Source organism: Elephantulus edwardii, unplaced genomic scaffold (genome assembly GCF_000299155.1).
Source record: "Elephantulus edwardii isolate Elephantulus edwardi_28Jun2011 unplaced genomic scaffold, EleEdw1.0 scaffold00157, whole genome shotgun sequence".
Classification (NCBI taxonomy): domain Eukaryota; kingdom Metazoa; phylum Chordata; class Mammalia; order Macroscelidea; family Macroscelididae; genus Elephantulus; species Elephantulus edwardii.
The window spans coordinates 2173144-2196258 of record NW_006399907.1 but is presented as its reverse complement, the minus strand read 5'-3'; the positions used below and the strand labels follow the sequence as shown (position 1 = coordinate 2196258).

The window sequence follows — 23115 nt, the reverse complement described above, 5'->3', positions numbered from 1 at the left end:
GTGTTCTCCAGTCCCTTCCAAGTTAGGCTGTAACTTATAAAATCATTGTTCCTGAGAGGAATAGTTTTGAGAAAAACTAATCAAAACCATTTAGGATTGCATGCATTGGCATAAATATTTGAACCCAAATTGAGAGTCTTCAACTTGGAGCTCTGGTTACCTAGTGGGTAGGGAGTTACACTGCCAACCCAGAGGCAGGTGGTTCAAATCCAGCTGCTCTGCTAACATGAGAAAAAGATGGGCGCTCTCCTCATGTGCTGTTCATAGCCTCGAAAAACCCACTGGACAGTCAGCTATGAGTTATCCATGAGTGAGTTTGTTGTGGGTTTATTCTTTTTTTAAAAAACTTCATGCAAAAGACACTTCGTGTCTGAGCTTTAAAGTCCCACTCTTGTTCCTCTGCAGTGTGAGCACAATCATCGTCTGCTAGGATTGCAGACTTAGGCTCTCCCTATTGTTTCAGGTGCTGTGAAGTTGGCTATGGCTCGTAGTGACAACAGAATGAAACCTTGCTCAATCCTGAGTCATTACCGAAGTCCTCTGTGCTTTAAGCTCATTGCTGTACTCACTGTGTGAGGGTCTTCCTTTCTTTTGCTAAACCTTTGCTTTTCCAGGCATCTCTTTTCCCAGGGTTTGGTCCCTCCTGATGTACACAAAGTATCCATGACAAACATCTGTCAGTTTGTTGTTACATTGAAAGTGGGGAAGTGAGGGTAGGTGTGTCTGGAGTCAGTGAGCCTGGCTCAAGATATGGCAGTGTTTAGAGCTGTTGTCCATAGTGTCACTGTGAGTCACAGGCGACTTGACGGCACATAATAGCAGCAACAACGTTTGGCTGAAAGTTGTGCTGCAGAGAAGAATTTAGGCTCAGGGGTTCCATTAGTCTCAATGAGATATTTATGATCCTTGAATTTTGGTCTACATTTTTCTCACACTATTCTCCTAAGACCTGTTGTGATTCCTTTCAGAGTGGTCGGCAGTGATAGCCAGGTAGCACCTGGCTTTTTTTACTGTAGACCCCTTTTCTTCTTCCTTCTCTATTTATGCAAATTTTGAGTTGTTATAATTTTTAAAGGTGTGTTTATTTATTGCCATTTATTTTCCAAGGAGCACTGCTTTTGCAGTTTCCCAGACGTTTGGGGTATGCTGTGTATCATTTTCCACTTTAGATACGAATATTTCCAGACATACTGTATTTTTATGAAGAATATAAGAACTCCTTTTGTTGTTGTTGTGTGCCATGAATTTGGAACTGACTCATAGCTGACCCTTCCAGCAGGTTTTCCAAGGCCATAAATCTCAGGAGAGATTACCCATCCTATTCCTGTGGAGGAGCTGGTGAATTCAAACTGTGTGCTTTTGGGATTGCAGTGCAGCTTCTTACCAGTGAAAAGCAAGTTAAGTGCTAGTTAAATGTGCCAGAATGCAGGAAGACCCTGAAAAACTGGTGAAGGCATGTCAGAATGACTGCAGCCTGTTTAAAGGGCCGTTGGATTTCCTAATCATAGGAAATATAAATGATAAATGAACAACTTAAAACATTGTGAACACAATTTGTTAACACATTCCAGTTGTGGAATATGTTCTGAGACCTCATAATATTTTCAAAAGTTGCTTCTTTTATAAAGTCAGTATAATGTAGGTAAGTGGGTGGAAGAGGGTGCTGACATTAAATCTGTTCAAGATTAACAGAAGATTGGCGATAAATAACCGAGTGTGAAACTTAGTTGGCTCACTGTTCAGAACTTTGCAAAAGTTGTAAAAAGCATTTAGGGAAATTTGAACCTTAACCGTGAATTAAATCGATAATAAAAATTATTGCTAATTTTCTTATATGAGCCCAGGTGTATTGTGTTATATAAGAGAATATCCTTATATTTGTTTTCCTGTTACCCAAAATGTAATAGATGAGTGCATAGTGTTGGCATTCATGAGAGCTTGTTCTCAAAGTGGAATCTGGTATCACATATGAACTTCAAAAGAAGATTGTGTATTTTAACAAAATCACCCACTAATTCAGAGGCACATTAAGCTTGAGAAACACTCTTTTTAGGACTTGCACACTGATGTATTTAGAAATGAAATGCCATCATATTTTATAACTTCACAATGGTTCTTCAGCAGGATACTTTTGGACTATGGAAATCTTCTAGATGAATCATAGTTCTTAAAACTGAGATTTTTTTTCTTTTTTTTTTTGCTTAACATTAGGGAGCTTTGGTGGCCTAGTGGTAAGAAGCAGCTACTCCATGGAGAAGGATGGGCAGTCTCTTTCCATGTACTTCACTGCCTGTGAAAACCTGCTGGAGGGTCAGCTATGTGTCAGTGCTGACTCGATGGCACATAACAACAATGTATTAAAACAAAGCTGTGAATTATAGCTTAAGTTAGGGCATCTGTTTCTTCTGTTATATGTATGACCCATCTAAGAAGAAAACCTTTGAATGGGAATTTAAGGACTATTTAACCCAACCATATGTAATATTTTATTATTTCAGATCCTGTTAGAAAGCATTAGTAGATACTCTATAAAGATGTTAACATAATGTTGTCTTTGCCATTTCTGTAGCTAGATATAATGGCTAATGTTTATTGAACACTTTGTGGCAGGCATTGTGCTAAGAGGTAAGGAAAGAGTGGTGAGAAAGATAAGACTCCTTTCTATTAGGTGGGGAGCTTTGGTGGCTTAGTACTAAGGAATTGAGCTGCTAGCGAGCAGGTACATGGTTTGAATCCACTAATTGTTCCGCAGGAGAAGGATGGGCATTCTCCTCCCATTTGATTTATTGCCTCTGAGAACTTCCTGGAGGGTCAACTATGCATTAGTTCCAACTGGAGGTTACACAAGAATAAGAACAGTGAAACAGGGAATTGTACTGCTAACCCAAAAGCCATGTGTCTCTGGTGGTTTGAATACAACAGTGACTTCTTGGGAGAAAGGCCATCTCCTCATGTGTGATTTATAGCCCATGAAAACTTGCTGGAGGGTCAACTATAAATAGGTTCCTACTTGACAGCAGTGAGTTGAGTTTTGATATTTCAGCTAACAGATGTTGCCCTGGATGTGCTCACCAAGTTGTGCCAAGAAATCTGGAGAACAACCACTTGGCCAACTGACTGGAAGAGATCTATATTTGTTCCTATTCCAAAGAAAGGTGACCCAACTGAGTGTGGAAACTACAGAACAGTGTCATTGATTTCACATGCAAGCAAAATTCTACTGAAGATTATCCAAAAACAATTAGAACAGCACATCAGCAGAGAACTGCCGGAAGTCCAGGCTGGGTTTAGAAGGGGTCGTGGTACTAGGGATATTGTTGCTGATGTTAGATGGATCTTGGCTGAAAGCAGAGAATACCAGAAGAATGTCTATCTGTGTTTCATTGATTATGCAAAGGCATTTGATTGCGTGGATCATAACAAACTGTGGCTGACTCTGAGAAGAATGGGAATCCCAGAACATTTAATCGTGCTAATGCGAAACCTATACTTGGACCAAGAGGCAGTCGTCGGAACAGAGCAGGGCAACACTGCATGGTTCAAAATTGGGAAGGGTGTACGCCAGGGATGTGTCCTATCTCCATACCTTTTCAACCTGTATGCAGAGCAGATTATCTGAGAGGCTGGGCTCTATGAGGAGAAGCGTGGCATTAGGATTGGTGGACGATCTATCCACAATCTGCGTTATGCAGATGACACAACTTTGCTCGCTGAAACTGAGGAGGACCTCATGCACTTACTGCAGAGGGTCAAGGACTGCAGCCTTCAATATGGACTGAGGCTCAATGTGAAGAAGACAAAGATTCTCACCACTGGACCAATTGGTAGCATCAGGATGGATGGCGAAGAGATTGAGATTGTTCACAGCTTCAGTTTGCTCGGCTCCACGGTCAACAGTCTTGGCACCAGTAGCCAGGATATAAAAAAAAGTATTGCGATGGGAAAGTCTGCGCTTAGGGACCTCTCTAAAGTACTCAAGAGCAACGGTGTCTCTCTGGAGACTAAGGTGCGCCTGATATAGGCCATGGTTTTTGCAATCACTTGTTATGCATCAGAGAGTTGGACAATGACTAGGGAGGATAGAAGGAGAATTGACGCCTTTGAGCTGTGGTGCTGGAGAAGAGTATTGAATGTACCATGGACTGTCAAGAAAACAAACAGATTCATCGTAGGGAGGATTAAACCAGGCTGCTCCTTGGAGGCAAGAATTCTGGGGCTTCATCTGACATACTTTGGACATGTTGTAAGGAGAGACAGGTCTTTAGAGAGGGACATCATGCTGGGTAGAGTAGAGGGACAGCGCAGGAGAGGAAGACCCTCTATGAGGTAGATTGATTCAGTGGCTGGGGTAATCGGGATGGGTGTGTCAGAGGCAATGAGATTGGCACAGGATAGAGCATGGTTTAGGGCTGTTGTACATAGGGTCGCTGTGAGTCGCAAACGACTCGATGGCACATAACAAGAACAACAACAGCAACATCCTTGTGATGTTTATAATTTGGTAAATTAAAAAAAAAATGTTTTTCCTAACGTATATATCACATCTATACATTTCTTAACTGTAGTGTATATATCACATCTGTCATTTACTTAGTCTGGTGGCCTAGTGGCAAGAAGCTGTGTTGCAATCCTGAAGGCACGCAGTATGAGGAAACTAGCTGCTCCGGGGAGAAGGATGGACAGTCTCCTCCCGTTTGATTAACTGCCTCTGAAAACCTTCCAGAGGGTCAGCTGTGGGTCACTTCTGACTCTGCAGTGCACAACAATGACAACAGCATCATTTACTTAACATTTACTACTGCATAAAACTGCTAGAAGCACTTTGTGCAAAAAGCTTGCTCATAGTAAAGCACACAAACTTTGGGCTGGTCCTTGAACAGTGTTTAACAGGTTTGAGTGTATTTTAAATAGGATTGTAATTTAATATCATGTGCAATTAAAATACAGCTTTCTGCTTCTAATCTATATCCTAACCATGCATTATTTTTGGCTTCAGGTTGTTACCTTAACAGGTGATGATAAGACAAGTATTTACTTCTCCTCTCTCCGGGGCCAAGGTGTAATTTACAATGTCATTGTCCGGGACCCACTTTTAAATACCTCTACTGCTTATGTTCCTGCTCACACATATGCTTGTAGTTTTGAGGCATCAGAGGGTAATTGTTCTTCTCTAGGTAAGTATATGGATTTAAATTTTTTTGGGGGGGGAATCCTTTGGGTTTGTAGATATATATCAATTAATAGATAATTTACAAATATTAAACATTATTTTTGTCTCTTTTTCATTGCCAAGTGAGTACAACTCCCTCAGCAAATACTGTTTAGACCCCTACATTATACAGTTGTGCCTTCCTTGCATTTTCTGCTCCAGACTGGCACTGGTAGGAAAGATCTTTCGTCCTCAGCAAGTCATACACTCACTTGTTCAGGGGAATGGTGCTGGCTTTAATGTGCTGCAGTGATAACCTAGGGCCAATCCAGTTTTCTTGTGGTTGACTGCACAGATACTGAGGGGTAATGATAGCAAAACTCTCCTCCCCTGAGGAACCTTGTTTAGTAACTAAGCCAATGGTGGCCTTTAACGGCTAATAGCTTATGAGATTTTTTGTTTTTTACATGTCTACAGAAGGAACTTTCTTTATTAAAAACTTTTTTACATCAAGCCTTTTTGGTACCATGCACAATCAGAAAAACTTCTCTAGAAACAGACTATAGAAATGATCCCTGAAAGTATAGTCTCATCAAACATTTTTGATATTTGTGTTTTGTTTTAAGTCATTTATTATGTAAAAGACACTGTGCTAAGTTCTGCTGCATATATAAGAGGGCAATTGATATATAACTAAAGCTCTTTGAAAATTGGATCCAGTTGGGAGATAAGATCGCTATTATAAGAGGAAGAAAATGGAAAGAATCTACAGTTGCCTTATTGGAGGAGGTGGGATTAAGTTTGAAGAAAGAGTAGTATGGAGAGAATAAAACAATTTAAAAATAATTATAACTGTCTTCCATGGCATAATTTTGAAACTTACACAGTTCTTGAATCATGGCTTTGAGAGGTTCATATTTTATCCTCAGAAAAGTTTGTGGAGTCAAACAGGGGCCCTGTATTCCATGGTCTTTAAGAACAATGCTACATATGGTATCATATGAATAATAATAATAATAATAATGATTTGATTTCCTTTTAACCTTCTGCTATTAACTGTTTGAGGCAGTTCCTCACTCCCTTATTTGTTAAGGTTTTTTTTTTTTCAGTGAAAGAAGAAAAACCCTTGTTGTTAAACAGTAATAAAAGTATTAAAAGTGTTAAGTGGGTAAAGCTTACTTTGAGTAAGGGTCTCCCGCTGCTCTTATGGCTGAATCATGAATTCTCTTCACATCTCTGTCTTTTTAGCAGAAGTAGAAAGGAAAGTAAAATTTTAGTGAGCAGGAGATAGCAGTAAATTATAAGATTTGTGCCTATAATTAATAAACTTACAGAACATTCTCCTAAGTGGTACAGAACTGGTCTGTCAGTGTGCTGCACTGAGTTAACCTGGGGTTGCTCTGATGCTGAACACTGTGAAACTGACTTGTCAAATGCCATAATGGTTACCTATGGTGGACTGTGTTTGGTGGAGCTCCGAGATTAAGACAGTCTTGGAAGCAGGAACAGGCCTTTGGAAATTCCAAGAACATTAGAGCAATGACGATTGTTATAGAACAGGGTTCAGATCTTTTGTTCATAGGGTCTCTATGAGTTGTACTCAACTTGATGGCACTTCAAAACAACATTATTTGATTGGTAGCTCTGATGGCATTGTCTGTGGGGAGTTGCTAGCCCAAAGACTGCACCCCAACAGTTTATATAGTAAGTCTGAGAGAGAAAAATGACAATTCTCGCATTTGATTTACAACATCAGAAACTCAATAGAAAGTCAGCATGAATTTGTTCTGACTCAACAGCAGTGTGCTTTGAGTTTTTATTTTTGTAGTTGCTGGAGATAAAGCAGTGAACATGTCAGAGTGTATATCTGCCATTCTGTTAGTTTTTATTGGATTGGAAGTCCTTGCCATTATGGTGATTATACTTGCCAGAGACCTCTACCAGCTTTTCATTTGAACAAAAGATCTTAGAGAATTTCATAGTTGGGGTGTGAAGGTTGAATCCTAGAATGGTCATCACCCACAGGTCTGAAATAGGTAAAATCTGGAATTTTAATCTTTTGCTGAGTCTTCTTTCTTTTGAACTATTCATTCTCAGAATAGGCACAGGAATACTTTGAAGAGCCGGTTCCCACCACTGCAGTAAATACTGTAATAAAAGCGAGAGAGATGTGGATTTTTTTTTGGTCATGAAAGTTATGTTTATACTGTACTAAATTCTAAGTGTGAAATAGCATTATGTAAAGTTTGAAATAATCCAAGAATTACTAAAATAGGACAGAAAACAAGCACATACTGCTGGAAAAATGGCACCGATAGACTTGCTGGATGTCAGATTGCTATGCACCACCCGTCAATTTGTATTATCTGTGAAGTACAGTAAAGCCTAGTGGACATTTGTCTGTCTATATTAAAACCCAGAGCCACACCCCCTGCGCTGAGTTGAAGTTGACTCACAGCAGTCCTCTGTGGAATTTTCACGGCTGTTCATCTTCTCAGCTTTCTCCTATGGAACATCAGTTTGGTTTGAATGGCATACTTACTTTTTGGTTAGCAGTCTGACAAGTTCTGTCTGTTTTTCTTATTTAAATATATGTCTTAATGGTATCTAATATCATTAGCATTTTGACCTATTTTGACTTGTTGCAAGTTTGTTACTCTTCATGTTAAGCTTTTTATAATGGAAAACTTTAATGAGTTCCTGTATACTCATAATCCAGCCTGGCAGTGTTTACACATGGTACTTGTCTTGCATCATCATGTTCTCTGACTCCCCACTCTCTTTTCTTGTTGCACTATCCTTTTACTCAAACACTCATTATTATTTCAGTATATATGTGTGTGTGTGTGTGTGTGTGTATATATCTTGAAGATAAGCTGTGTCCCCCAAACCTCCAACATGGTCATAGAGCCATTAACACAGTTTCGAGGAAAATATTCCCTTGGTAGCATCACATTTCCAGTCAGTGGGAATCCTCAGCGACTGCAGTTGGTTGGAGCATGTTTCAGATAATGCCCATACATTGCCTTTAGTTGATGTGGTTCATAAATCTCTCTTGATACATCGTCACCCTGGCCCCCTTCATTTTCCTGACAGTTTCTTTGTTGAAGAAGCACAATTGTTGAAGGTAGGTTCACTTTCTCTCTGCTTGTTTGCTTCCTCTTCCTCCCCTTCTTCCTCTACTTTTTCTGCAAGACTATATCTTACAAATGTGTTATACCTCTATCAGGAAGTGTGTATTGTTTAGTTTCTCTTTTTGTTATAGGTATGGTCATTGATACTCATTGTCTTAAGTACAGTGGCTATTCATTAGCAGTGATGCGGATTTAGAGAAAATTTTATAATATGTGTGGAATAAATCATTGTCCATTTCCTTTTTTTTTTTAATGGAGCTTTTGCACGTGAGTTAAATACAAACTCTCAATTGATATGTTAGCCACTAAATTTTCATTATTTTTAGGAAGAGTTTCTTCCAAAGTGTTCTTCAGCCTTTGTGCCCTGCTTGGCCTCTTCATTTGTTTCTTTGGACACAGATTCTGGAAAACAGGTACATCTAATAAAGCTCTGATTGATATGTCTTGTGTTCTTTTTTTTTTAACATTTTTTTCAAAACAGGGTTATGACTGTGAGGAGAGCAAGCAATTACTTCGCTATCTTCAGAGGTTTGTGGCTGGATTTTTCTTGTAAAGATTTTGCTGATTTGCTCTGCAGCCTTTTGTGTTTGGGTTTTGTGTGTGTGTGTGTGTATGTGTATATGGTTTTTGGCTGGGATATTTTGAGTTTTGTTTTGAATTTGGGGCTTTTTTAAAAGATCTGTTTTCTTACTAAGGTAGTACAGACTTCCTCTTACTCAGAGAGAAATAAATTTGATGTGTGCAGCAATTGCTAGATCTAGCTGTATATGCGTGACTGCCAGATTAGAAGTCAGGATGGCTTAATAGAAATATAGATTGGTTTTGGTGATGACTTGATTTCTGAGACATCAGGCTGTGCAGTTAAGATATTCTGCAAGATTAGCCTGTCTGACTCATCCTTGATAGATGCATATACCAAACTGCAACTACAGAGTTCATACCAGTGAACACAGCAGTAGAAATGATGCTCCTTGAGTTGGGCTAAAGTCTTTGGCTTGCTTTTTAGGTAACTTGTGTTTTCAATGACTTAAAAAAGGAATCTTCTTTTAATTAATCAATAGTTTGGTGACTGAGCATCAAGGCCAAAGAACATAATCCTGCACTAGTGAAATACTTGAAATTTACATTTATAAGTTGTTTGAAATAGCAACTCTTCCCTCTATTAGTGAGTCTTGAGTAGTGAAAACAGTTACTGAACTTGACCACTAGTTGGTTTGATGGTTTATGAGTTCACTCAGAGACACTTTAGAAAATAGGTCTGATGATGCGCTTCTTAAAAATACACCATTTGAAACCTAATGGAGCAGAATTCTGTTCTGACAGACTTGGGGATCTCTGTCAGTTAATCTCAACTGGATAGCAACTGAGTGTTTTCTCTCCATCCCTATACTCTCTTTTTGACTAATTTGGTACAAGGTATTATGAAACTTTAATTCCTTTAAATATAAAATTATGTGATAACATATACCAGATGCTCTGCTGGAGAAGGAGGGGCAATCTCTTCCAGTACCAGTCGGATCTGATTTGATGGTACACACACACAAAAGAATAAAATAAAATTATGTGATAACAAAGAATTGAAGTACTAGCAGACATCTTGCTTTGGAATGTCTTGCTATATCTTTTTTAACTTTCACATTTTAGTTTTGCTTCAATAACTGTTGAAGTTTAGTGTCATTTCAAAGCAAATGTTAGTGACAAAAGTACTATTTATTTAAAGTAAGGAATATAGATATATTTAAATGAACTATGAAATGAGCAAATAGCAATTTAGTAATTGAAATGGACTTAAATTTTTAAGTGTATGCTATAGTTAATATTGTATCAGTTTAGTATAAGATTGGCACAGGATAGAGCAGGTTTCAGGACTATTGTGCATAAAGTCTCTGTGTCACAAGTGACTTGACAGCGCGTAACAACATATGTTTAGTAATATTTGCCTCCAGTAATGTCTAAAATTCTCCTGTCGCTTAGACAGTTTTTCTTCTCTGAATGTATTGATACGTAAATTCTGGGAGTTTAAACTTACATTTGTAGATTAATATTTACATTGCACTGGGAAAAGAGTACCTAACTGTAACTTTCATTTTTCTTTCCTGGTGGTTTGCTGCTAGAATTATTCTTCATAGGGTTCATCGTCATGGGATTCTTCTTCTATATACTTATTACAAGACTGACTTCTATTAAGTATGATGGTAAGTCAAAACTATATAGTGGAATTAAGTATTCAGATGTTGTTGGTGTTGTTATGTGCCGTCGAATAGGAAATGAAAAAAAAATAGGAAATTATTGTTTACACACCACCTTTCCTTCTGTAGTTTAAATGGTCTTTCTGCAGCATCTCATATGTCCAAATAAAGGCCCATGTAGACTCTGAATATATTTATGTAACTATTTATTCAGACTCATTAACACACAGTGTGATAAATGTTATGATAGAATTAGCACAAGCGATCACAATAGGAACTCAACTCATTGGAAAGAAAAGTTGTTGAAGGAAGATCCAAAGAAAGACATTGTAAAAAACCCAAGAACCAGCTATGTGAAATCTTGTACATTTAGTCACTAAATTACTAAGAAATTGACCAAGATGTGTATATAGTGTCATTGACAAAATTCAGACCTCAGGCATCAAAAACTTTAATAGGATGCTTCAAAAAATGGTACAAGTTCTGTTTTTAATCAACAAAGTATTCATCTAGCCTCTTTAATGTATTGTCTATTTATATATTCCTTCAATTTTTATATTGTTTTATAGATGTCATCAAGTTTAATAACCATACCTCTTCATACCTAAAAACAAAACAAAACACCTCCTTAACATATTCAGCATTATCCTGGTCACTTTTTTCCCAGCTCTAATTTCCAGGTAGCATCGTGTAAGTCATCATCCCTGTAAGGCTTGACTTCTCTCTAGTGTCCACATCTCAAGCAGGCCTGAGCAGGTGTCTGCTGTGTCATGAAACTTCTACGGAGTGTGTGAAGCCTGAACCAGCAGAAGGGCTTGATCCAGCTCTGCCAGTGGTATGTGTGTAAGTCTGAGGTTGGAAGTATGACTAGTGATCGAGCCATTCGTCTTCTCTCTTTGTACAGTTCGTCTGATTCTAACTGCCCTGACTGGAAGCATTGGTGGAATTTTCTTGGTTGCTACATGGTGGCGATTTGGAATCCTCCTGTTCTGCATGCTGTGTGTTGGACTAGTGCTGGGGTTCCTTACCTCATCCGTGTTGTTCTTCACTCCACTGGGTAGGGATCTGTAATGAATTGTGTTTTCAATTCATTGCTTGAGAAATTTTATTTGTGCTGTCCAGCGGGAGAGGAAGACCCTGCATGAGATGGATTGATAGGATAACTGGGGTAATGGGGTTGGTGTGTCAAAATCAGTGAGACTGGCTCAGGACAGGGAAGGGTTCAGAGCTGCTCTACATAGAGCATGTAACAACAACAACATCATCATCAAATAGAATTGTTGGGTGGCAACAGCTAATGTGCAGATTGAGTCTACCCAGAGGCATCTTGAAATAAAGGCCTAGATCTGCTTCACAAAGGTCATAGCCTTGAAAACCCCAGGTAGCCATTTTCCTCTGACATACATGTGTCTGCATGAGTTGAAATCTGATGGTAATGACGATAATAGAATATTAAGTAGCAGAACTGTTCTTTAAAAACCTAGTTAAGTTGTAAATTAACTTTTTTTGCTGTTGTACAACTTAGATTTCTAAACTGCAAAAAAGGGACAATGCATTCAGCAGTGTGCTACTCTTCAGTGGCTTCATTCCTGTGGTACATGCTTCGTTATTAAAGAGAAGACAGTCTGATGTGGAGTAGTACTATTTTTTTTTTTTTCATTATGAAACAACAATTTTATTATAAAAGGATTTACTTAAGAGTATACACTTCTAACCAATTCCCAGATGGCAAACTATTGTCTTGATCTTTAACTTACTTTAAATATTCATTTGTAAAATCCAAATATTGATTTAAATGTTCCAATGAAAACTTTTCATGCTTAGAAAAACAACCACTTTACACTCCTTTTTCCTCCTTAATCTGAGGCATTTGGAATTCTGAGAATTCACAAAACAAAAGTAGAAAATAGTAAGTCTAAACCATCAACAGAATAAAGCCTAGATTCATCTGCAGTGTTTGAGGACTATTTCCTGCATGTTTGTTAAAAATTCATTCAGGGCCCTGCCCTAAAGCTCTGCCTTCATTACCTACTTAACGTTGAGTCGATTCCAACTCATTGTGACACACCCTCCATTGGGTTTTTTAACTGACACATTTTAACAGGTGGAGATGACCTCACTTTCAGAAAGGCTGGTTGTTTTGAACCCACAACCTTTCAGTTCACAGTCCAACACTTACTACACCTCCAGGACTCCTCCCCTAAATCTCTAAGATCTCAAGTACTACATACTAGGCTCGTCCCACATCTTAATGTTTGGAGGATGGAAGAGTGATAAATTAGGATCTTAAATATTTAATGTGCTTTGGATAAGTGGAGTGAGTATAAATTAGGAAGTCAGGCAAATAAAAGCAACCCTTTGCTTATATACTGTCTCTATCACTGTTACTATTACTCTAAGTTATTAACTTTGCACAATTATTGAAGCTCATATGGTGCCTATGTTTCCTCATCTCTAAAATAGAAATCAGAATTAACTAAGAGAAGGAGGAGTAAATGAGATAAAGAAAAAGGCCCCTACTTTTTCCTCTTGATAAAAATAACTAGTAGTTGTCCCTAAATTTTTCAAATGAATTACTTCTCTAGTTATCAGGAGCTCTCATGGTTTAGTGGTAAAGAGTTGTGCTGCCAAACAAAAGGCAGATGGTTTGAATCCACCAACTACTTCTCAGGAGAAAGATGGGCATCTTCTCCTGTGTGATTTACTGTCTTTGAAATCTTGCTGAAGGGTCAAATTAAGAGTTGGTTCTGTCTGAATAGTACACAATAATAACAACTTCTGTGAGTAAAAGTAATTTTTAACACATGCCCTTTCTGTGTTTCTCATAAACTTTTATGTAGGTCAGGGACAGTTAGGATTAGGGGTTACCTCAGAGATAGTGGCCACAGATAACTATTCTTAAACCTTAAAATTTAAAAACTATTTGTTTGACTTTTCAGATCTGTTTATATTTTTACTGTTTTCACCTTAAAATGTGGATAGCAAAGAGCTTATATTTCAAAAGGTCAGCTCATTTGCATGTACCTTCATCGTTACTATTTTTAGTCCATTTTTGTTGTTGTTGATTGCCTTCAAGTTGAGAATGACTCATAGCAACCCTATGAACAAAAGACCTGAAGCCTTTCTGGAACTATTATCATTTCTCAAAGTTCATAGAGTTTCCAAAGGCATGTTTTTTAGGAAGTGGACACCATTCCTGTCTTGAAATACTTTTAAGTCCCATGTGGGTGGGTTTTTTAATTTATATTTTTTTCCACATGTGTGTTTTGTGAAAGTTGGAATAGTTACACTGGAGAATATGATCTGTAATCTGTCTTTTGGCTGTACATTGCGGCTCCCTTTCAGAGAATGCACGTGTGGCCCTGAGCCCCCATCCTCTCACTGCGGATATCTCTGCCCAAGAGCCTACAAAGAACTGCCCAAGGCCCAAGACATGGGTCTTGAGACCAACAGACTGAACAATAGGGCATTCTGTCAGTGTTAAACACTAGACTTACATTCTTGTTTTTAAACACTTAAATTGGTGAGCAGGAGTTCTGATCCACGCAACCTGGGTCACTCTGAGGTATGCTGCATTTTGAAGTCCAGCAGCGGGAGAGTGGCTTAGTAGATGAGTGGTCCACTCCTGCCTTTCCTGATGTTGGGGAAACTGTGCCTCGTCAGGGTGCTGTGGTTTGGCAGGAAACAGTCTGATTGTAAAAGTCCATTAAAGAAAAGAAAAAAAAATCCATTAAAGAGACTTATTATTTTGGCTGAGTGCATAGCTTAACTCCAGATGACATTGACTTGTACTTTGCAGAGTCACGGAATCAGAAATTAAGAGCTTTCTTTTTTTTTTTTAAAAGGAATGATTTAGAATGTGGAATTGTTGCAATTCAGTATTCTCCTTGTATGGGTTTAGGAACTCAAAGCCTAGGATCACAGAGCTAGTAAGTGGGTGAGTGTGAACTAGTCAGAAAATATAAACAAAACCAAACCAGCTACCAATTTCACATATGTCAGAGTAGATGTACAAAGGTGATCCCTAGAGGTGGGTTCTGTTTGAGTTAAAGAGTGTCAAAAGGGATTCCATTAGTCTCTATCAAACCAATAAGTCTAGTCTTTGTTTTAATTTTGAAATTTGTTTTACATTTTTCTCCTGCTTTGTCCAAGACTTTGGACTATGCTTCCATTGAGAGTGGACAGCAGTGGTAACAGGGCACTCTCTTCTAGTTCCTAAATACTGGAGGCTGTGGTTTGTATGGTCCTTTGTTCCCCTGGACTAATTGCTTCTTTAAATCCCTGGACTAATGGCTTCTTTAAATCTTTTTTCCTTAAAATATCAAACATTTATTGATCACCTTTGTGCCAGCAATCTATGTCAGCAAGTCCTAGACATACACAGATTATAATTACAACAGGGGTGTTATGTGCCATTGAGTCAATTGCAACTCATAGCTACCCTGTGTAGTAATCTCTGAACCCTGCTCTTATCCTGAGACAACCTCACTGTCTCTGACTCACCTACCCTTATTACCCTAGTCACCGAGCCAATCCATGTCATAGAGGGTCTTCCTCTCTTGCTCTGTCTCTCCACCGTTCCAAGCATAATATCCCTCTCCAATGACTTGTCCCTCCTTTCAGCAAGCCCAAAGTATGTCGGATGGAGCTTCAGAATCCTTGCTTCTAAGGAACACATGGTTTCACCCTTTTTGAGACAAATCTGTTTGTTCTCTTAGAAGTCCATGGTATATTCAGTATTCTTCTCCAGAACTACAACTCAGATTTCCTTAAATCTTTTATTTTCTTCATTCTTCTGTGCTCTGGGCAGGGAGAGATGAATAGTTGCTTCTTAGATGACCACTCACAAGGTTTTCAGACTTCAGGTGGTTCTCAACAAAATAGTATGTTAGATTGTCTTTGTGGGCTGTGTTATGCCAGTTTTCCCTTGAAACTGTATATGTAAGCCCTAATGATCCCTCAAGGGATTCGTAGTCTTTTTGTTTTTAAATTGTGGAACTTTAATATGTATTTTGGTTATTAGATTCCTGGGATATGTGGTTTTGAAGATAATCTCACCATTGGTAGCTTGTCTTTTCACTTTTGGGGGTACATATTATGAACAAAAATGTTAAATTTTTATGAGATCCCTTTTCTACATTGGCTGTCTGTTCATTGGTTACTATATTAGATAGTCCTTTGTTGTAAAGAGAGCTCTGATGGCTAACTTCTTACAAAGTTGCACTGCTAACCTAAAGGCCTAAAGCTGGACTCCACTAGTGGCTTCTTGGGAGAAAGATTGGCAATCTCCACCCCTGCAATTTTCTGCTCATTTTTCGGGCATTGTTTGATTGTAATCTCCATGGGAGCAAAGCAGTCTCCTCCCATGTGATTTACAGTTTCTGAAGCCACTGAAGGGTCAGCTATGAGTTGGTTCTGACTCCGTGACACGTAACAGTCCTTACAGTGTTACCCCTGCTTGTTCCTCTAAGCATTTTTTCTTCACCAAGTATTTTTTTAATTTTATACTGATTTATTTACAGAGTTTGAATACATTGCATTTCACAAAAGATCCTTCCCATTTCTTTCACACCCTCCATTGAATTGTGCAACCCTGTGATTGACACCCGCCTGCCCCTGCCCAGCCTCACCCCTCTTATTCCCCCCCCTTGGATCTTCATATTCATTCTACAATAATAGTTATATACAACATTTGTCCCTCTGGGACTGAGTTAGTTCACTCAGCATCCTCAGTCCATTTTTAATTAATATAATGGGTAGCATGGAACCTTTTTCATTTTTCCACATGTAGGAATATAGTCTTCCTAGCATTATTTATTGAAGTGACTCTTATTCCCAACAAATGAACTTAGTATCCTTGCTAAAAAAAAACCAACCTTAATGGACCATAAATATGTGTATTTATTTTTGAATTCTCAATTCTATTCATTATTGTATTCCATCAGTCTGTATGTTTATTGCTATACCAGTATCAGGCTGTAAGCTGTATCGTTTTTCAAACAAAACTCATTACCTTTGAGTCAGAACTAACTCACAGCTGACCCATCATTAGGTTTCTGAGGCTGTAAATTACACAGGAAGGAGATTGCCCATCTTTCTCTCTCTTGGACCTGCTGATGGGTCTGAACTGCCACAGACATGTGACTTTTGGGATAACAGCACAACTCCCTGTGTCCTGGGCCATCGGAGCTCCTTATATTGTTGTTGTTATGTGCCGTCAAGTTGCCTGTGACTCTTAGTGACCCTGTGTACAACAACCCTAAACCCTGCTCTATCCTGTGCCAATCTCACTGTCTCTGACACACCCACCACCATTACCCCAGTCTCTGAATCATTTCACCTCATAGATGGTCTTCCTCTCCTGCGCTGTCCTTCCATCCTCCCAAGCATGATGTCCCTTTTCAAGGATTCGTCCCTCCTTGCAACATGTGCAAAGTATGTCAGACGAAGTGTCAGAATCCTTGCCTCTAAGGAGCAGCCTGGCTTTACCCTCTCCAGGCCATACCTGTTCGTTCTCTTAGCAGGCCTTGGTATAGTCAATATTCTTATCCAGTAACACAGTTCAAAGGCACCAATTCTCTCTCTATCATCCCTAGTCATTGTCCAGCTCTTTGATGCATAGCAAGTGATTGTAAAGACCATGGCCTGTAGCAGGCACACCTTAGTCTCCATACTTACATCATTGGTCTCCAGTACTTTGGAGAGGTCTCTGACAGCAGACTTTTCCATCACAGTATGTCTTTTAATTTCCCTGATGCTGGTGCTAAGAGTGTTGATTGTGGAGCCAAGCAGACTAAAGCTGTGAACAGTCTCAATCTGTTCACCATCTCTCATGCTGTTGCCAATTGACCCAGTGGTGAGAATAATTTTTTCTTGATGTTGAGCTTTAATTCATATTGAAGGCTGCAGTCCTTGACCTTCTGCAGCAAGTGCTTCAGCTCCTCAGTTTCAGCAAGCAGGGTTGTGTCATATGCATAATGCAGATTGATGATGAATCTGTCTCCAGAATCATATATTAATATGTTGATGTACACCATTGATTTGTAACTGACTCATAGCTGACTTTCCAGCAGGTTTTAAGAGGCAGCAAATCACACAGGAGGAGATTGCCCATCTTTTTCCCTCTGAGCAGCTGGTGGATTTGAACTGCATGTTTTTGGAATGGCAGCATAATTCCTTACCACAAGGCTACCAGAGCTCTCCTTTACTTTACTATACTAATACCTATTACTAATCTAATCCCCTGTACTAGATGAATAAAGTGCATTTTAAAATTAGGAAATGAGACTTTTTCTTCTGTTTCAGAAGTTTTCTTGTAAATTTTTAAAAAAAATTTCTATAGATAGGAACCTGTCACTTGTGAATAGAAATTTTAGTTCCTCCTTTTCCCATCTGAATACACTCGTTATATTTTACTATTTGGGCTAAAACTTCTGACACAATATTGAATACAAGGGATGAAAGAGAGAACCATTGTGTTCCTAATTTCACAGGGTAAGTTCTTTTTTCATTAAATATTGATGTTGTCTCTTCACTTTTCATCCACTCCTGAATCATAGTGAAGAATTTTCTTCCATCCAATATTTTTTAGTTTTCATCAAGAAAAGATTGTGAATTTTATCAAATGCTTGTCTGCATCCATAAAATGATTGGGTGGTTCTTTGCCTTTGTTCTACTAAGGTAATTGTGTTGATTGATTCTGTAATGTTGAACCATCCCTACATTCCTGGAATAATTTGTACTTTTTCATGATGTGTGACTCTTTTAATATGATCTTGGAGTCTGTTTGACAGTATTGTTGACAATTTTTATATCTATATTCGTAAGTAATACTGCCTGTGGTTTTCTTCAATTAGGGGGCAATCTTCTCTGTCTTTTGGAAAAGTTTAAACAATGTTGGTGTCAATTCTTCTCTAAATGATAGAATTCTCCAGTGAAGCTAAAAGGGTCCCTGCTCCCCTTTAGGAGGGTTTGGTCATGGATTCTCTCTCTTCACTTTCTGTTGAGACATTCTAGTTTGGGTTAGTAATGTTCATCTCAGAATTTCCCATCTCTTATGGGTTATCCAGTTTCTTGCCATACAGTTGTTCATAATATTCCATCAATTCTCTGTTTCTAACTGGCCAATAGCAATGTCCTTTTTAAAAAAAAATTTGTTACTAATGTCTCTCTTTTGTTTATATGGATAAATTTTTATCTTTTCAGAGAGCCAACGTTTGGCTTCATGGATTCTATTTTTAGTTTCATTTCTCCTTTGATCTTATTTCCTTTCTTTTGGTAAGTCCAGATTTAGTTTGCTCTTTCTACTTCCTTGAATTGTTAAATTAGATTGTTATTTTGAGATCTTTCTTTTTTTTGTGCAGGCATTTGTTGCTTAAGGTTCACCTCTGAGCACTGCTTTCATTGAATTCTGTATATGGTTGTATGTTGTGTTTTTATTTGCATTTGACTAAAGAAGAATTGTGATTTCTCTTGGTTTTTCTCCCCTCCTTCATCTGTAAGTAGTTTAATAGAATGATATTTCATTTCCATTCATGCATTTTCAGGGTTGGTTGGTTTTGTTTTGTTTTTTTTTGTAACTGATGTCTTGCTTTACTTCTTTGAAGTCAGAGAAAATACTTTGTGACTTTAGTCAGATTTGCTTTGTAACTGAAAGTCTATTCTATCCTGGAGAATGATCCAAGTGTATTGGAGTAGAATGTATGTTGTGATGGCTTTTGCTTACACTGTTGTAGGTCTGTTAAGTCTCTTGGTGTATGGTGTCATTCAGAGCCTTGTTGATATTCATAGGGTTTTCAATGGCTGATCTGTTGGAAGTAGACTGCCAGACCTTTCTTTCACATTGTCAGTTGGTAAACTCAAACCACTGACACCTTCATTTCTGTACCCCAGAATTACTTTTTTTAAGATACAGCACAGTTTATTATCCTTTTACAAGTTGATGGCCTTAAAAGCAAAATTCATTGCTATTCAATTGCTTGTGCCTCAAAGAGACCCAGTAGGACCGAGCAGAACTGCCCCGTTAGATTTCCAAAGCTGTAAAGCTTTATGCAAGTAGACTGTCACATCATTGTCTTGCATATTGACTGGTGGATTAGAACCACCAACTTTTCAATTATCAGCTATGTACTTTATCCCTTGTGCCATCAGAGCTTGAATTACTCCATTGTTGATTGCTTCAAGTTGAGCATGACCCATAGAGACCCTATAAACAAAAAAAAACCCTCTGCAACTGTTGACATTTATCAAAGTTCATAGTTTCTGGAGGCATGTTACTTAGGAAGTGGATGCCACTTCTGATTCTCTATTCCTGGTCATTATTATGGCATATTTACCAGCTTAATTTTCCCCTCTCACCACTTCTCCCTTAACATACACACAATTCATCTTTCCAAGTAGAATTGCAGTGATAGTTAAACAAAGGAAATGAGACCGTTTTTCTGTTTGTGTGCATCAGAGAGCTGAACAGTGACTAGGGATGATAGAAAGAAAATTGATGCCTTTAAGTTGTGGTGCTGGAGAAGAGTGTTGACTATACCATGGACAGCTAGGAGAACAAACAGGTTCATCCTGGGCTGTTCCTTGGAGGCAAGGATTCTGAAGCTTTGTCTGACATACTTTGGACATGTTGCAAGGAGGGATCAGTCCTTGGAGAGGAACATGATGTTTGGGAGAGAGGGATAGTGCAAGAGAGGAAGATTCTCCATGAGATGGATTAACTCAGTGACTGGGATAATGGGGATGGGTGTGTCAGAGAAAGGTTGGCACAGGATAGAGCAGGGTTTAGGGCTCTTGTACATAGGGTTGCTATGAGTCACAAGCATCTCCACAGCATAAAACAACCACCAAATGGTACTTCCTGGTTTTATTTAAACTTCTGATGTATACCTGTATCCAGATGTTGGAAAAAAATGAACTTGCTGAGCCTATTTTTTTTCTTTTTTTCTCCTCCAGGAAACCTAAAGATTTTTCGTGATGATGTTGTGTTTTGGATGACCTTCTCTTGTATAGCTATTGTCCTTCCAGTATTTTTCATGGGCTGCCTAAGAATAGTAAGTGTTTCATCAAAAGTTAGATTGATTTATTGCATTGTCCTTGGCCTTGAGTTAATAATTTGCTCACTGCTCCATTATTTGTATTTTATTCACTGGGGAGGGTTGCATGAAAATTTGTATGAAAAGATTGATTCTAAATAAGCTTGTTTCCGTGAAAACAAGAGAAGTTCTATTTATATTTATCGTGCAGTCATCACTGTCAATATGTTTTTACTATTAAAAAGAGAGAAGGTAGGACTTTTCTCCAGTGCACTGATGGATCATTACTTCCATGTGTCTCTAGAAGAATGAATGGTCCTTCATCTCCTTGGACTTTAGTTTTGAAATTCTTTCACCAGGAAGATAATTTCGTTTCTATGAGTTCATAAAGTATGTTTTAAGACCTCACTATAGCAGTGTTTCAGGCTGCTAATCAGAAAGGTCAGTGGTTTGAATCCCCCTCAACAAGAGCTCCATGGGAGAAGAAGGCAGTTTCCATATGTAAAGATTTACAACCTGAATGGAGGTTTGTTAGGAGTTGGAGCAGACGTGATGACAGTGAGTTGATTTTCGTTTATGGATCTTGATTGTTCTGAGTTAGCTCTGGTGACAAGAAGCTGCGCTGCAATCCTGAAGGAATGTGGTTTGAATCCCACCATTTGCTCTGTGGGAGAAGGATGGGCAGTCTCCTCCTGTGCTTTTAACTGCCTCTGAAAACCCCCCAGAGGGTCAGCTGTGGGTCAGCTCAGACTCGATGGTACACACCACCATCACAAATCCTTTCATCGGCAAGACTTAGTTCCTTTTTTATGTGCCTGAGTGAATCCTCTATGCTTGCTAAAGATGAGAGAAGATACTTTTGGTCTTCTTATACCAGAAATACAAGAGATATCTGTTATACCAGAGATAATACCTCTAATCTCCCGCTCTTTCACAGCTGAACATACTGACTTGTGGAATCATTGGCTCTTATTCGGTGGTTTTGGCCATTGACAGTTACTTGTACACAAGCCTTTCCTATATCACTTTGAATGTACTCAAGAGAGCCCTCAACACAGATTTCCGCAGAGCTTTTACAAATGTGCCTTTTCAGACTACTGGTAAGTCTCTGAATCCAAAAATGAAGTAATGCTCAGATAAGAATACTCACCCTCTTTTGTTAACATAAGAGAACTAGGTAACTCAGACTGAAAGATGTTAAATTTGACAAGAGGAGAAAACTCACACCATACAAATTTTATTTTTAGAAAGGCCTTTGTTAATAGTTCCTTATGGTCTGAGGGCAGATAATTTAAATTTGTATGTATTTGAAGTTCACAGTTCTAAAAACTTTGCTGATTGAACTTTGTTATGAAATCCTAAACCAGAATTACTTAAATTTACCTACTCAGTTTCTAGATGTGAGAAAAAGCATTTGATGCTTTATAGGTGTGACTAGGAATAAGGGATGAGAATGACATGATTTGATTATTTTAGTTATTTCCTTTTTTCTAGCCTTTGATTAAGAACATAATTTGAAGTTGAAAGTGATTTTCAGTCAATAAGGGTAGTATTCTCTCAGTTCTAAAACCAAACCAAACCTGTTGTCCCTGAGTTTATTCTAACTCATAATGACTCTGTAAAGAGTAAAAGAACTGTCTGATATTGTAACTTTTTATAGAATAGACTGCCTCATTTCTAAGATTCTATCAGTTACCGATTTGAAGAAAAAAGTGACTCCCACAAAGATTTTCTGGACAGTTGAGTTCAGAAATGTTAAAATGTGGAAAATGGAAAGCTTGCCCTAGAATTGAAGAGAATGTGGCATCAAAACAATCTTGGGTCTTTTTCTAGGACAGTTCTTTCACATTATTAACTCTGAGCCTGTCGTCATGGGATGAGAGAGGTTCATGATAGAGACCTTGAGATCTCACCTTTGAAGTTTTAAGTACAAGGTGATGTTTTTGCCAAGCATTGTTTTGAAAAGCTCAGTACAATCTCTTGGCTCTCTTCACACATTTCTCTCTCTGCTCCATACCAGAAGCAGGACCCTAGCCAGCAGTGGTGGGAAGCTGTACCATTTTGTTAGACTCTTCCCCAGGGAGACAAGGAAAAGGCAAGCATCGTGGCTTCTGATGTTCCTGATGTACAGATGGATAATGTGTCTAGATTGCTGCCTTCTTCCCCACACCCTTGGGAAAAACATGCGGTCTAGTGGCCCAGTGGTAGAGAGATGCACTGTCAACCTAAAGGCAGGCAGTTCAGATCTACCATCTGCTCCTTGAGAGAAAGATGAGCATTCTCTTCCCATGAGATTTATAGCCTCCGAAAACCCATTGTTAACTGGTTTTGGTTGTATTTTTTCAGACTTTATCATCCTGGCAGTATGGGCAATGCTAGCAGTAAGTGGAATTACATTACAGATTCGAAGAGAAAGAGATCAACCATTTTTCCCTCCTCACCCTTACAAGGTATGGAAGAGAGAGAGAGAACGCAGAGTAACGAACATTCTGGATCCTAGTTACCACATCCCCCCATTGAGAGACAGGCTGTATGGCCGATTGGCCCAGATCAAAGAGTTCTTTCAGCAACAACAGTCAGTTGGAGAGAGAACACCCCTGCTTCTCTAG

At 38.6% G+C, this 23115-nt stretch overlaps 1 protein-coding gene across 1 annotated transcript in view; it reads left to right on the top strand.

Moving 5' to 3' along the window:
- Positions 1 to 23115, top strand: part of TM7SF3 (transmembrane 7 superfamily member 3) — a 43002-nt gene extending 19887 nt beyond the window's left edge. The window contains exons 7-13 of the mRNA XM_006895088.1: positions 4997 to 5174; positions 8610 to 8696; positions 10398 to 10478; positions 11377 to 11529; positions 20427 to 20524; positions 21444 to 21606; positions 22853 to 23115. Coding sequence (XP_006895150.1) covers positions 4997 to 5174; positions 8610 to 8696; positions 10398 to 10478; positions 11377 to 11529; positions 20427 to 20524; positions 21444 to 21606; positions 22853 to 23115 — 1023 coding nt within the window. The remainder of the gene's footprint in view (positions 1 to 4996; positions 5175 to 8609; positions 8697 to 10397; positions 10479 to 11376; positions 11530 to 20426; positions 20525 to 21443; positions 21607 to 22852) is intronic.